The sequence below is a fragment of the Entelurus aequoreus genome, linkage group LG25 (genome assembly GCF_033978785.1).
Source record: "Entelurus aequoreus isolate RoL-2023_Sb linkage group LG25, RoL_Eaeq_v1.1, whole genome shotgun sequence".
NCBI lineage: Eukaryota > Metazoa > Chordata > Actinopteri > Syngnathiformes > Syngnathidae > Entelurus > Entelurus aequoreus.
The window spans coordinates 14,792,744-14,809,442 of NC_084755.1; the positions used below are offsets into that span (position 1 = coordinate 14,792,744).

The 16,699-nt window shown below is 37.6% G+C and overlaps 1 protein-coding gene across 1 annotated transcript in view; it reads right to left on the reverse strand.

The window, feature by feature from the left end:
* Positions 1 to 16,699, reverse strand: part of triobpb (TRIO and F-actin binding protein b) — a 74,175-nt gene that overhangs the window by 6,534 nt on the left and 50,942 nt on the right. The window contains exons 9-11 of the mRNA XM_062037282.1: positions 14,285 to 14,444; positions 5,609 to 5,707; positions 4,722 to 4,808 (exon numbers count right to left, since the gene is read on the reverse strand). Of these exons, the coding sequence (XP_061893266.1) occupies positions 4,722 to 4,808; positions 5,609 to 5,707; positions 14,285 to 14,444 (346 nt within the window). The remainder of the gene's footprint in view (positions 1 to 4,721; positions 4,809 to 5,608; positions 5,708 to 14,284; positions 14,445 to 16,699) is intronic.

Sequence of the window (16,699 nt, forward strand, 5' to 3'; positions counted from 1 at the left end):
GCAAGTGGTCAACTTTCTGCAATCAAAGGAAATTGAAATAGACATTAATACCATCGAAACATGCATCCCACTGAACGGAAGAAACAACAACGCCACTCCAGTCGTGCTCGTGAAACTCGTAAACAGAAAATCTAAAATGGCATTGCTGAGACGGGGAAAGAAGCTGAAGGGAACAAATGTGTACATGAATGAGCATCTCACAAAACGCAATGCTGGAATCGCCAAGAAAGCACGCGACTTGAGAAGGCAGGGAAAAATCCAGGGAACTTGGAGCACCAACTGTAAAATCTACATCAAGCTGAATGGAGGTCCAGAAGCAAGAGTAATTGTTGTCCATGACATCAAGGACCTGGACAATTTTTAAAGTTTACACAGCTACCAAAACAACGATGATAATGGACTGTGACAGAAAACAAACACCCAAATTCAACATCGACACTACTATGTTCCAAGGGACGACTAAACAAGAGGACCTACATTCAGGATTGCATTCACTTACACTTATTGAGATTATTGAAACAACATCAAAGATTGTTGAACAAGAAAATATGGAACTAAAAAATTTCTGCAACAAAGATTACAAAAACCAGGATTTGGAAAATGATATAGATCCAGATACAAATTTTTTCTTCCACATCAGTAATAATTGTTTTTATTATACAGATGATCAATATAATAGCAACATTACATAACAAATTGTCAATTATTCATTTTAATAGCAGAAGCTTGTATGCAAACTACAACAACATTAAGAACTTTTTGGAACACATCAACGAACCCTTCAAAGTGATTGCTGTTACAGAAACATGGATTGATGATAAAAAAGGAATAGATTTTGATCTGGAGGGATATGAACTAAACTACATCAACAGAACCAACAAAAATGGAGGAGGAGTAGCTGTGTACGTGATGAAGAACCTGAACTACAAAGTGGTAAAAAACATGTCATTTGCTATAGATAATATCTTAGAATGTATAACCATTGAAATATGTCAGGAAAAAAGCAAAAACATTTTCATCAGTTGTATATATAGATCACCTAAGTCAAGTATAGAAACATTTGAAGAATGGATCAAGGCTACTTACATGGACAATGGTCAAAGAATAATGTTCTTATGTGGTGACTTTAATATTGACTTATTGAACCCTAACAAGCAAAAGTCTATTGATGACACAATGTACAGCATCAGTTTATATCCAAAAATCACAAAGCCAAGTAGAATCACAGGACAATGTGCCACGCTTATTGATAATATTTTTACCAATGAGTTTGACAATAACACTACAAGTGGTCTACTTATTACCGACGTTAGTGATCATCTGCCAGTTTTTACACTATATGATGGACACTACAAGAAGAAAATGGAAGACAAAAGGACATTTCGAAGACTGTGCACAGAGAAGAGGATGACTGCTTTCAAAATTGAGCTACAAAAGCAAGATTGGGACAATGTGTACAATGAAAAGGAGGTTGATGAAGCATATGAACATTTCTTAAACAAGTTCATAATACTTTATGACAAACATTGTCCATGGATACAACTTAGTAATAAACAGAGAAAGAATAACCAACCATGGATGACAAAAGGATTAAAAAATGCTTGTAAGAAGAAGAATACAATATATAGAGAATTTATAGCACAAAGAACTATAGAGGCAGAAATTAAGTACAAAAAGTATAAAAACAAGTTAACAGAAATACTACGATCATGTAGAAAAGAATATTACAGTGAATTATTGGAAAGGAACAAAAATAATATGAGAGCAACATGGGGCATCCTCAATAACATTATTAAAAATGGCACAAAGAGGGACTACCCTCAATACTTTTTAGACGGAAATAAAAACAATGACAACATAAAGGAAGTAGTTGAAAGCTTCAATAATTATTTTGTAAATATTGGACCAAAATTGGAAGAAAGGATTCCAGACCCAGTTCCAATTGAGGACTATAATGATACCATAGAGCGAAATCCCAACTCCATGTTCCTCAGTAATGTGACACAGGAGGAAATAGTTATAATCGTGAAAAAATGTAAATCTAAGACTTCAACTGATTGTAATGGAATTGATATGGATACGATAAAAAAGGTTATAGAAGAGATATCAGGACCATTAATGTATATTAGTAACCTATCATTTCAAACAGGTACATTTCCAAACAAAATGAAAATAGCTAAAGTTGCACCAATTTATAAGACTGGAGATAAACATCAATTTACAAATTATAGACCTGTTTCTTTACTTCCACAATTTTCTAAAATCATTGAAAAACTGTTTAATAACAGATTAGAGAGTTTCATAAATAAAAATAGAATACTCGAAGAGAACCAATATGGATACAGAGCTAATGTCTCAACTTCAATGGCTTTAATTGAAATTACAGAAGAAATTACCAATGCAATAGACAGTAAAAAATGTGCAGCAGCAGTTTTTATGGATCTAACTAAAGCATTTGACACAATTAATCACAATATTTTAATCAAAAAACTAGAACGATATGGCATCAGAGGGTTAGTCTTAAACTGGATAAGAAGTTATCTAACGAACAGGAAACAATACGTGAAGCTAGGCGAACACACGTCTACAACGCTAAATATATCCTGTGGTGTACCTCAGGGATCAATATTAGGACCTAAATTATTCAATCTCTATATAAATGACATTTGTAAAGTTACAAAAGATTTAAAGTTAGTATTATTTGCGGATGATACAACAGCGTTTTGTTCAGGAGAGAACACACAGGAGATAATACAAATAATAACAGAAGAAATTAACAAATTAAAAAGATGGTTTGACAAAAACAGACTATCGTTGAATCTTAGTAAAACTAAAATAATGCTATTTGGTAATAGTAGAAGAGAAAGTCAAACACAAATACAAATAGACGGAATAGAAATTGAAAGAGTAAATGAAACCAAATTTCTAGGTATAATGATTGATGATAAATTGAACTGGAAATCTCACGTAAAAAATATACAACATAAAGTAGCAAGAAACACGTCAATAATGAATAAAGCAAAACATGTTCTAGACCAAAAATCACTTCATAGTCTATACTGCTCACTAGTGTTACCATATCTGAGCTACTGTGTAGAAATATGGGGAAATAATTACAAAAGTACACTTCATTCATTAACGGTGTTACAAAAAAGATCAGTTAGAATAATACATAATGTTGGATATAGAGAACATACAAATCCTTTATTTATTGAATCAAAGATACTGAAATTCCACGACATAGTGAATTTGCAAACAGCTAAAATTATGCACAAAGCAAACTATAACCTGCTACCCAAGAATATACAACAATTCTTCTCAACAAAAGAGGAGAAATATAATCTTAGAGAAAAATGTAATTTAAAACATTTGTACGGACGTACAACACTTAAGACCTTCAGTATATCAGTATGTGGAATTCAATTATGGAATGGATTAAGCAAAGCAATCAAACAATGTACTAATATGATCCACTTCAAGAAACTCTTCAAACTCAAAGTGTTTACAAAGTACAAAGAAGAAGAACCATGACAAACATTTTCAATTTATTTCATCCATCCATTCATTCATTCTTAAAGTAATCTTACTTATCTCATCATATGAAATATGACTTTCTTCACCAATTATTATTATTCAATTCTTACTATTATTTATTTATTTATTTTTATTGTGATTACATATGGAGTTTATTGTGAAAAAATAGAGAACAGGAAGTGAATAAAAAAAGTTTCAGCAACTGTTATGTAAAGAAAAGGGGTAGGATTAAATAAGCTCTGCTTCTTCCTACTCCTTTTCGAACATGTTGAAAAGAGAAACTGGAAATTGTGATGTATCATGTTGTATGCTTGCATGTTCGAAATAAACTCAAACTCAACACCGTATGAAAAAAATAGTCAACAACAGAAGGAGATAACGTCCGCAGGAACCTACCACATAGCGAAGGACATACACTATTTGATTTCCTATTATGCAGCTAATTTCTATTTGACATTTATTGAAATATCTTGTGTGACATCATGCACAAAAGTGCACTTTATTTGTTTTAAACTATTGTAGTGGTGTTCTGTACAAAAAGTGCACTTTAATTTAGTGTTGTTTTGTTATGTCATCTTAGTGACATCATGCACAAAAGTGCACTGATAGCTTGTTTTAAAATGTCTCTGACAATCTTGCACGTTCTGTTTTGGAAATGACATGAATGTTTGTGCCACTGCTTAATAAAATAAAGTTTTGGTAAATTAACTTAGTTGTGGTTTCCCTCTCTGCATGAAAGTTTAAAATTAGCATATATTAATGCAGTATGAACAAGAATGTTTTAATGTAGACACATATAATCATCAAACGGGTTGATTATATGCATCAAGTGTTAATTCAAGGCTAAGGCAAAATATCGAGATATATATATCGTGTATCGTGACATGGCCTAAAAACATCGCGATATTAATAAAAGGCCATATCGCCCAGCCCTAATTCAGACACCACCTGGTGTTTAAGACTAATTTGTAAGCACTCGGCAGTGCAATGTTTTGCTGAACTCATAACGTCTCACGGGCCAAATTGAAGAGGCTGGTGGGTCGTAGTTTGGACACCCCTGTCTTAGAATTTAGCTACAACCGTTAAATTCTTGCAGGCGTTAACATTCTCAACCAGAACCTGCTTCAAACATTAGAGGATAAACATTGCCTGAAATGTAGGTAACAGACATTTTTAACACAAAATACCGTGTTGAGGAACTCCAGTTCATTCCTTAGACAGCTGATCTCCTTATACAAGTACTCGATCTCGTTTTCTTTGACTCTGAGCAGGACCTGGAAGACAAGTAGCAGTGTGGTTTTCGTTTCCTGCCAGAAAGTCGTGACACAAAGATTTGCAGAAGTAATGGTTAAAAGTCAGAGGGGTTATGAGGAGGTTTTTTATTTTCCTGCTCAGCTTTTTTGCAGTTCACAACAACTTTCTCACGACAGACCGTGGTAGTGTTGTCCCCCGCATACTAACCTATGTGCAAGTGTGCAAATGCAAACCACTGACGACTAATCATAACGATTTGGAGCTGCATATTTTTTTTCTGTGCCTTAAACACACTGGCAAATTACATTATGTCACAGACATCTGACATTGTTGTGGCAATATTAATATTTGAGTAATCTCTTTACATTGTCTTTTGGGCAAAGGTTCCTCCAAATGGGTGTCTTTTGTGATTGATGCTGTATTACTGCCTATCCCTGGTCTGTTGCTTTTGTTTTTTCTTATCCTCCTCCTGTCCTTGCAATATTCGCTTGTCTTCTTTGCCCCAACCCCTCCTCCTCTATCTTCACCTTCTCAGGCAGATCGGAGGCTCTGAAAGATTTCCTTGTCTTTCTCTTATTCTATCTTCTTTCTTTCTGTCAGCAGCGTAGACTCACTTCTCTGCAAGCCGATGTTATTTGAGATCTCAAATAATAAATACCTAAAATACCTTATCTTTCTTTGGACATTTCTTTATTGAATAGGCAAAATTCCGAAACAACATTTTAACATGGTCCCATTCATATTTTTACTTCCTTTCAATACGGAGTACATTTTTTCCCCTTTGGTGTTGCGCATATAAACATACAGAAGGGCTTCGTACCTCTAATTCACAGGATGTCCCATCTCGGTTGCCCTTTGAACCCAGATCTGTGTTGTATCGTATGCGGCAGATCTCCTCTGCCAAGCGCTCCTTTAAGTTCTGGATGGAAGAATATTTACATTTACATGAGACAATGATTTGGTTGTATTTAAAAATGACTCTTGCTAGCACAGTGTAAACGTGCTACGTACACATGTGGTGTTCCCCCTTAATAGTAGACCCCTGAAGGGCCCCCACCCTCACTATTTGTACATGAGCTGAAATCTTTTTGGCTTAATTGGTTAAAACTAGCTTTTTTTTTTAAAAACAAAAAAAAGGAAAAACTTTAGATTTTTCTAACCTTCCATTTATCTGTTTTTCAATATAAAACCGACACTAACAGAAAAAAAGAAATAACTTTGCTTTTTCTATATTTCTTTCCAAACCCAGAATGAAAAAACAGATACCAAATCTTTTTTTCCCCCTAATTCCCGATTTTGTGCACAATTGGACAAAACGAATAACTGGCATTTGAACAATTTTTTTAGCGAATCCACTTGATACGCCAAGTAGATATCCGTGGGCTTGCATGTAAAAAACAAACAAAAAAACATACCGGACCGATGGAGTCTCAATCATGTCTTTATTTTACCTAGCCAAACATTGAAGATGTAGTCTACAATCTAAACCAGTGTTTCCCCCATAAAATTTGTTAGTTAAAGGCCTACTGAAACCCACCACTACACGCAGCCTGATAGTTTATATATCAATGATGCAATCTTAACATTGCAACACATGCCAATACCGCCGGGTTAACTTATAAAGTGCAATTTTAAATTTCCTGGGGAACTTCCGGTTGAAAACGTCTATGTATGATGACGTTTGCGCGTGACGTCAATGGTTGAAACGGAAGCATTCGGACACATTGTATCACAATACAAACAGCTGTTTTCATCGCAAAATTCCACAGTATTCTGGACATCTGTGTTGGTGAATCTTTTGCAATTTGTTTAATGAACAATGGAGACTGCAAAGAAGAACGCTGTAGGTGGGATCGGTGTATTAGCGGCTGGCTGCAGCAACACAACCAGGAGGACTTTGACTTGGATAGCAGACGCGCTATCCGACGCTAGCCGCCGACCGCTGGAACGCAGGTGAGCACGGGTGTTGATGAGCAGATGAGGGCTGGCGTAGGTGGAGCGCTAATGTTTTTATCATAGCTCTGACGAGGTCCCGTAGCTAAGTTAGCTTCAATGGGGTCGTTAGCAACAGCATTACTAGGCTTCGACAGGCGGCACAGCATTAACCGTGTAGTTACAGGTCCAGTGTTTGGTTTGGTGTCTCCTCATAGTAGTATTGTTGATCTTCTGTCTATCCTTCCAGTCAGGGGCTTATTTATTTTGTTTGTATCTGCATTTAAGCACAATGCTATCACGTTAGCTCCGTAGCTAAAGTGCTTCACCGATGTATTGTCATGGAGATAAAAGTCACTGTGAATGTCCATTTCGCGTTCTCGACTCTCATTTTCAAGAGGATATAGTATCCGAGGTGGTTTAAAATACAAATCCGTGATCCACAATAGAAAAAGGAGAAAGTGTGGAATCCAATGAGCCCTTTTACCTAAGTTACGGTCAGAGCGAAAAAAGATACGTCCTGCACTGCACTCTAGTCCTTCACTCTCACGTTCCTCATCCACAAATCTTTCATCCTCGCCCAAATTAATGGGGTAATTGTCTCTTTCTCAGTCCGAATCGCTCTCGCTGCTGGTGTAAACAATGGGGAAATGTGAGGAGCCCTTCAACCTGCGACGTCACGCTACTTCCGGTACAGGCAAGGTTTTTTTTAATCAGCGACCAAAAGTTGCGACCTTTATCGTCGATGTTCTCTACTACCGTAATTTCCGGACTATAAGCCGCTACTTTTCCCCCTCGTTCTGGTCCCTGCGGCTTATACAAGGGTGCGGCTTATTTACGGCCTGTTCTTCTCTGACATCGACGAAGAGGATTTCGGTGGTTTTAGTACGCAGGAGGAAGACGATGACACAATGATTAAAGACTGACTTTTCATATACCGGTAGGCTGGTTATTTTGATAACGTACAGGCGAGCACTTTGTATTACTTTGCACCGTTGTATTATTTGTACTCTGCACGAATGCTGTTCGCCATGTCAAAGATGTGAAAGTTTGATTGAATGATTGAAAGATTTATTGTTAATAAATGGGACGCTTTGCGTTCCCAAACAGTCATCTCTGTCCCGACAATCCCCTCCGTGGTAGCAGGAACCCCTATATACTACGGTAATTACACATCAAAACCCTGCGGCTTATAGTCGGGTGCGGCTCATATATGGAGCAATCTGTATTTTCCCCTAAATTTAGCTGGTGTGGCTTATAGTCAGGTGCGGCTTATAGTCCGGAAATTACGGTAAATCCTTTCAGCAAAAATATGGCAATATCGCAAAATGATCAAGTATGACACAGAATGGATCTGCTATCCACGTTTAAATAAAAAAAATTCATTTCAGTAGGCCTTTAAGGTGGTGTCTCTCCAGGGGGAAGGGGACAGCGGACGGAGAAGGTGCTGGGTGGGTGTAAAGAGCAGTGTAATTTGGCCATCACGTCCCCATCTCATCGGTGCCTGGGGGGCAATAGACTACAGACTGTGGTGAAGTAGGCCGGCTTCGTCGCGTGAAGAAGCCTACAATTTTTGGTGGTGTTTTCCGCTCCGTATGCTGAATGGCAATATACGATATATATCTCGATATTTTTTCCGTAAAGTAAAAACAAAACACAAAACAGTCCTAGTTACCTGAGATACTAAGTATGTCATTATTTTGACTTAGTAAATATTGACTTACTAAGACAAAATAATGACAAACTCAAATTAATGACTTACTGTAAATAAGCGTTTGCAATAAGCGTTTGAAAAAAAGAGTTAAAAGTGGGGCCACATGTTGACATATGCTCAACTCATCATGCTTAATTTATTACAGCATTTGGGAAGCCTGTAGTTGATTTTTATTTTGTAAATGTTATATTTTTATCAACATGTGATAGCAGGGACCCTGCCATTCAAAACTAGGCTGCTACATTACTAATGGTTAATGTAGCATCAAGGGTTGGAATTGGGGGTTAAATCACCAAAAATGATTCCCAGGCGTGGCCACCACTGTTGCTCACTGCTTCCCTCACCTCCCAGGGGGTGATCAAGGCTGATGGGTCAAATGCACAGAATAATTTCGCCACACCTCGTGTGTGTGTGATAATCATTGGTACTTTAACTTTTAACTAAAGCTGAAAAAAATAGTACAATAGCAATAGGAGAGACTATTCATCCCTGAACACTATGGAGTTCATGTAAAAAAAACATTATTATATCAACTATCAGAGACAGAAACTCTTCATTTAACATAATGTAATTTTTTGCTGCTTCAACACAGAAAAAGGTAAAGTGAAATAACTTAGTTGTTAACTGTAGGTCAATAATGCTTGTCTTTCGCTCAGACAGTGTGTCCGTAACACGCATGCACGCACGCACACACACACACCGCAAAATGAGCTAACGTTACGCTAAAAGCTAATTAGCCTTCACCTAAAGGACTGCGAGCGTGCTGAGCTGCCGTTTATATTTCTAGAACGTCAACGGGCTCATAGTGATGTTACTAGTAGTTGACTGGGAGGTGTTTATTATAATTTGGGGAGAGTCCGCTGCATTATGCTCACCTGCTAAACACCTGCTAAACACCTTTCTGCTAACCCGCACCGTCTCTTCTCTCTGCCTGCCTATGCCGTGAGAACTGACTCCATGCGCTCTGAGTACTCACTGCTGATTGGCTGTTACATGAGCTCTGAATACGCACTGCTGATTGGCTGTTACACGCGCTCTGAATACGCACTGCTGATTGGCTGTTACCGCTCTGCGTGTAACCAATCAGATGGTTGTGTGGGTGGGACAATGCTGGGTGCTGCAGAGACGTACTGACAGAGAAAGAGGCAGTACGAAGCGTAGCAGCTTGTTAAGAATTTAGTTTAGTACCAAATGATAATATAAATACATTTAATAAAGTCAAATACAAATAAGGCAACAAGAGAAGTATCCTACACTTCTCTTTTGTAAAGTAAATCTGAACAGCCGATATGGGCATCTACCGTAATTTCCGGACTATAAGCCGCTACTTTTTCCCCTCGTTCTGGTCCCTGCGGCTTATACAAGGGTGCGGCTTATTTACGGCCTGTTCTTCTCCGACGCCGACGAAGAGGATTTCTGTGGTTTTAGTACGCAGGAGGAAGACGATGACACAATGATTAAAGACTGACTTTTCATATACCGGTAGGCTGGTTATTTTGATAACGTACAGGCGAGCACTTTGTATTACTTTGCACCGTTGTATTATTTGTACTCTGCACGGATGCTGTTCGCCATGTCAAAGATGTGAAAGTTTGATTGAATGATTGAAAGATTTATTGTTAATAAATGGGACGCTTTGCATTCTCAAACAGTCATCTCTGTCCCGACAATCCCCTCCGTGGTAGCAGTAACCCCTATATACTACGGTAATTACACATCAAAACCCTGCGGCTTATAGTCGGGTGCGGCTTATATATGGAGCAATCTGTATTTTCCCCTAGATTTAGCTGGTGCGGCTTATAGTCAGGTGCGGCTTATAGTCCGGAAATTACGGTACATCAACTATATGATTTGCCTGAGAAGCTAGACAGGACAAAAAAATTTAAAAAATAATTAAAAAATACAAATAAAATAAATAAAATACTTTAGTTTAGGCGGTGGCTCTTTGTTGTTAAGGCGGGCGCTTAACAACAAAGCGCTGCAGGAAACCCTGTAAACGTTATGTTAACTTGACTTGTAACGTATTAACTTTCAACAACCAATTTTTTTTATATTCCTACTCTATTTTTAGTGATAATATTGCATGAATAATTTTTTGTTTTTTTCTTGTTTGTTATTGTATTTGTATGTCTTCTCAATTGCTTTGTAACGTTCTATCCTAAGTATTGTAAAACTGAGATTGGCTTGGAATTGGGATTGCTTTATTTTATTTTATTAAAATGATTTAACGTTTTGTGATTTAAAAAAACTATTAAAAAAACACAATTAAAAAAAGACATTTGTAAAAATACGTTATTTTGGGCCAACAGTAAGTCGTACGTCAGCTGCCAAGAGGAGCTTTTGTAACCAAACCTGTTTTGAAAAGGTTCTATTATAATATATATTCCAAATAACATATTACAAGTATCGTGTTGAATCCACAATCGATTCTGAATTGAATCGTGTGGTGCCCAAAGATTCCGACCTCAAATATTAACCAAGTTGTAGCATCATTGTTATTGTAAGAGCTAACGCAGAGAAACTACTTTTTTGGTGTAGTAACAAAGTGCCTTGCTCAGAGAGACACTCGCACTGCTCCTCGGCCACTAGCGAAAGTTAAGCTAGCTACTGAGCTGCTGCTGCTGAATTGACGGTTATGGCAAGTTGAGTTTGAGTTTGAGTTTATTTCGAACATGCAAGCATACAACATGATACATCACAATTTCCAGGTTCTCTTTTCAACATGTTCGAAAAGGAGTAGGAAGAAGCAGAGCTTATTTAATCCTACCCCTTTTCTTTTATATAACAGTTCCTAAACTTTTTTGTTCACTTCCTGTTCTCAATTTATTCACAATATACGCCATAAGTAATCACAATAAAAATAAATAGATAAATAATAATTGGTGAAGTAAGTTACATTTCATATGATGAGATAAGTAAGATTATTTTGAGAGTGAAAGAATGGATGAATTAAATAAATTCAGAATGTTTATCATGGTTCTTCTTCTTTGTACTTTGTAAACACTTTAAGTTTGAAGAGTTTCTTGAAGTGGATCATATTAGTACATTGTTTGATTGCTTTGCTTAATCCATTCCATAATTTAATTCCACAAACTGATATACTGAAGGTCTTAAGTGTTGTACGTGCGTACAAATGTTTTAAATTACATTTTTCTCTAAGGTTATATTTCTCCTCTTTTTTTGAGAAGAATTGTTGTATATTCTTGGGTAGCAGGTTATAGTTTGCTTTGTGTATAATTTTAGCTGTTTGCAAATTCACTATGTCGTGGAATTTCAGTATCTTTGATTCAATAAATAAAGGATTTGTATGTTCTCTATATCCAACATTATGTATTATTCTAACCGATCTTTTTTGTAACACCGTTAATGAATGAAGTGTACTTTGGGTTGCATTCAGGAACACCCGGGATTTTGAGCATCATGGATGTAACATTAATGTCAGTCATAACTTGAGAGGCTCTCTCTCTCTTTTTTATAGCTTCATGTTCTTTCTTCACTCGTCAGGCTGAGAATAGCACAACACACTTCCTCCCTTCACAATAATGGATGTTGCGCTAACAAAATAAAGTTTTCTAAGAAGGACCTAACACAAGCGTAATGTACTTAAAAACACTTACTGATACATTTACACAATTATTACGCTTTGACCTAAACTATTGGTAGAATTTTTCTAAAGATGTTTTTTGCATTTAATTAAACATTTTATTCCATTTTATTTGACACAAAAAGTATCGTATATGGTAAACGGAAAAAAATGAATTTGAATGTGTGTTTTTTTCTATAGCTATTGTAATTTAAATGTATTATTACTTTTATTATGTTACTTGTTGAGTTTTTTTGTCACATTCATTTTTTTAACCATATTTAAAGCTGACTTTTGGTAGTACAATAAATACTTGAAAATTAATGAATAATCATGTTATTAATCGTCATTAAAATATCGCGGTTATTATTTTTGCCATAATCATCCAGCCCTAATGAAAATATGTGTTGGCTTTTTGGGTTGGTTGCATTTTTTTTGCACCATGACTAAAGAAGGTTGATTGGATTGGGTCATAAAAGTGAATGATGTGCTGATTCAGTTTGTTTGATATTTGAAATTAATTTGATAACACCCCACGGGCCATATCCCTTAGTACAGTGTTTTTCAACCTTTTCTGAGTGAAGGCACATTTTTTTCGTAGAAAAATTTCTGAGGCACACCACCAACGGAAAACATATTGATATTGACAATAAAAAGTCGTTCTCAAACTGTTGGATATGAATTCTAACCATAACCAAGCATGCATCACTATAGCTCTTGTCTCAAAGTAGGTGTACTGTCGCCACCTGTCACATCACGCCGTGACTTATTTTGAGTTTGTTGGTGTTTTCCTGTGTGTGGTGTTTTAGTTCTAGTCTTGCGCTCTTATTTTGGTGTATTTTCCTCTTTTGTTGGTGTTTTCCTGTACCAGTTTCATGTCTTCCTTGAACACTATTCCCCACACCTGCTTTGTTTTCGCAATCAAGACTATTTAAGTTGTGTGGGCGCTGTCCTTCTTTGTGGGGACACTGTTGATAGTCATGTTATGTACGGATGTACTTTGTGGACGCCTTCTTCTCCACACGCTGCAAGTTTTTGCTGTCGTCCAGCATTCTTTTTTTGTTTACTTTGCAGCCAGTTCAGTTTTAGTTTCGTTTTGCATAGCCTTCCCTAAGCTTCAATGCCTTTTCCTAGCGGCATTCGCCTTTTGTTTATTTTTGGTTTAAGCGTTAGATACCGTATTTTTCGGAGTATAAGGCGCTCCGGAGTATAAGTCGCACCGGCCGAAAATGCATAATAAAGAAGGAAAAAAACACATAAGTCGCACTGGAGTATAAGTCGCATTTTTTAGGGGAAATTTATTTGATAAAACCCAACACCAAGAATAGAAAGGCAATTTAAAATAAATAAAGAATAGTGAACAACAGGCTGAATAAGTGTACGTTATATGACGCATAAATAACCAACTGAGAACGTGCCTGGTATGTTAACGTAACTTTAACATATAGAAAATGCTATACGTTTACCAAACAATCTGTTACTCCTAATCGCTAAATCTGATGAAATCTTATACGTCTAGTCTCTTACGTGAATGAGCTAGATAATATTATTTGATATTTTACGGTAATGTGTTAATAATTTCACACATAAGTCGCTCCTGAGTATAAGTCGCACCCCCGGCCAAACTATGAAAAAAAACTGCGACTTATAGTCCGAAAAATACGGTACCTTTTTACCTACACGCTGCCTCCCGCATATTGTGATCACGACAAACCATGTTCCCGACATCTACAAAGCAATTATGTACCCGCTGCCACCTACTGACATAGAAGAGTATAACACGGTTACTCTGCCGAGCTCTAGACAGCACAGACACTAAACAACGGCACATTTGCGGATTATAATTACTGGTTTGCAAAAAATATTTTTAACCCAATTAGGTGAAATTACATCATCTTCCACGGCACACCAGACTGTATCTCACGGCACACCAGTGTGCCGCGGCACAGCGGTTGAAAAACACCGCCTTAGTAGACTCATGACGTCTCGCGGGCCAAACTGAAAACGCCGGCGCAGGCCGTAGTTTGGACACCCCAGGAAAGGAATTAGACCGCCTACGCGGTGGTCTAATTCCTTTCCTGATTTGATTGAAACAATCTTATAGGACTTTGACAGCAAAATTGATTTAATCTTTTATAACTGATGGGTTCAAATGAAAGAAAAACATCTTCAAATCTTTAGAAAAGCCAGAGCCATGATTTTGTGCCCTCTACTTGTTTGTTTAAGCCATGGGCTAACCCTGCTTGTGTTCTTGTAATACAACTCACTTGGTTCTCCTTCCTGAGCTGCTCCAGATTGCTCTCCTTTCGACTGAGTTCCCGTTCTCTTTCAGCGTTGTTCTGTTCAGCCCGGTTTAGCTCCAGACACTTCTGAGAGTAGCGCTCCGATAGTCCGGCCAGCTCTCTCTGCAAGGCCTGACTCTCTACCCTGCAGTGACAAGGCACAGAAAACCGCGCTCACCATGTTTTTTTAGGCAAACTAAACTTCGGAATCAGTACGAGAGAACCGAGGAAAAGAGTGGACAAGACGCACGTTAATATGAAGATTCCTGAAGCAACCACAGAGAAGCCCAAAAGAGTAAACCCCAAAGAAACATTCTTTGTGGTAATTGTGGTGTTTCTTTCTGCTTAACCAGGCACTCAGTACCTCTACATGCACTGAGAAATGAGTGTGCACACAGAATCCATTCACAAGCAAGTGAAGAACACAAACATCCTAATGTAAACATCCACGGACTGCATTTAAAAAAATAAAAGTCCTACGCAGAGTTGAATGCTCCGGTTTAAAAAAGCATGTTAGTCTACACACAACCACACGTTCCAGATCAATTGATCTAGTTTGGAAACGTCCTAGCATTCACACAGAAGATTCTACACCAAAAAACTATCTGTTATTATTCCGCCGCATAACTTTGGCTCCGCAGCCCACAGTTTTCATCCAATCAGAACCGTTCCAATATCAAAACGTTTGGCTCGACCGGGAATAGTGAACTCCACCAAAAATCATTTAAAAAATATCCTAAATTACCCAGAATTCCCGGTTTTCCGGGTAATTTTTTCCATTGAAAATGAATTGGCCATTTTTTTAACTTGCACGTTTCCCTCATTTCTCAACCGATTCTAACCGTTCCAACATCCACACACTCATCTCACCTTGGAAAATCAAACTACCATTTTCCAAGTTAAAAAAATTCCAGGAATTTCCAGTTTTCCAAGGCCCTATTTTCACCTCTTCCTGGAAAGTTTCCACAGTCCACATTTTTCAACTGTTTTTGACCATTCCACCTTGAAAACATTCCTCTTAGTTAGGACAACAAAACAAAAAATTTTTTTGGTACCAATTACCTGTTTTCCTGAAATTCCAAAATACCAATTTAAATTCAAACTCTCAACATTTTTCAATCGATTACAAAAATTCCAACACCAACCCATTCATATCTAGGACAATTGTGCTAGTATCAACATTTTCAAAATGTCCCGGTTTTCTCGAATGTCCAGAGAATTCCTATTCAAAATGAATGGGAACATTTCTCTAGAATTTTGCAATTTTTAAACCCGAATCTGACATTTCAACCATCCACCCACACTGCTCTTCCCGTTTACCAAACACAAAACAGGTTTTCCCTTTACGAAAATTCCCAGTCTCCCCAGAAATTATCCCTATTGACAATAAATGGGAAATATACAATCGACTGCTGTCTCACGCTGCTGGTAGGGTGGGCTTGCACCAGTTTCATTGCTTGTTGCTGGTGCGGCTCTCACTACACAGTAGCAGGAGTTGACTGGGCTTTACGTGCCGAGACAGCTTGTACACGACCCTATGTCTGCCTGGTCTAATATGGTATGAGACTGTAACCCATTACCTGGAAGACAATAGACTAGGCGAGGGGACTAACAAGTAGGGGTGTAACGGTACGTGTATTTGTATTGAACCGTTTCGGTACGGGGGTTCCGGTTCGGTTCGGAGGTGTACCGAACGAGTTTCCACACTGACATATTAAGTAGCGTAACGCACGTTGTGTAAACAATGCACACCGAGGCACAACACACGGCATGCTATCAGCTAACGGGCTACGATAGACTGACCATACGTCGTCCTTTCACCGGACATGTCCTCTTTTGCGGAGCTGTCAGGGCGGAGTTTCTTAAATGCCTCAAATGTCCAGCATTTTGAGTTAGGGTTGCGTGTATTTTCAATGTACGTTCAGGGTTAAGAAGGGGTTAAAAACCAAACAAATTGTGCGCGCAGCAGCATTCGTGAGGGAGGGGCAGAGACAGAGAGAGCAAGAGAGTTATGATAAACGCGCATGCGTCGCCAGGCTCTGCTTTTTATCCATAGATTTATCAGATTTAATTTTTTATTATCTATAGCAGGGGTGTCAAAAGTGTGCCCCGGAGACAATTTGCGGCCCACAGCTAATGTTTTAAAGGCCCACGGCACATTCTAAAAATACTATTAAAATAAACAAAAACATAACAAAAGTGAAATAAAAAAGCTTAAAGGTTAAATGTAATTTAGAAAAAGTTGCAATGTTGACTAATAAAACAAAGCTGTTTTCTTTTCTTCTGTCATTGCTCAAAACATAATATTGAATCAAAATCAATGTTATTATGAATTATTGACCTATCCAAGGTTCCGATTACTTCACATCAAATATTCCACTAAGAAAAATATTTTTGGTG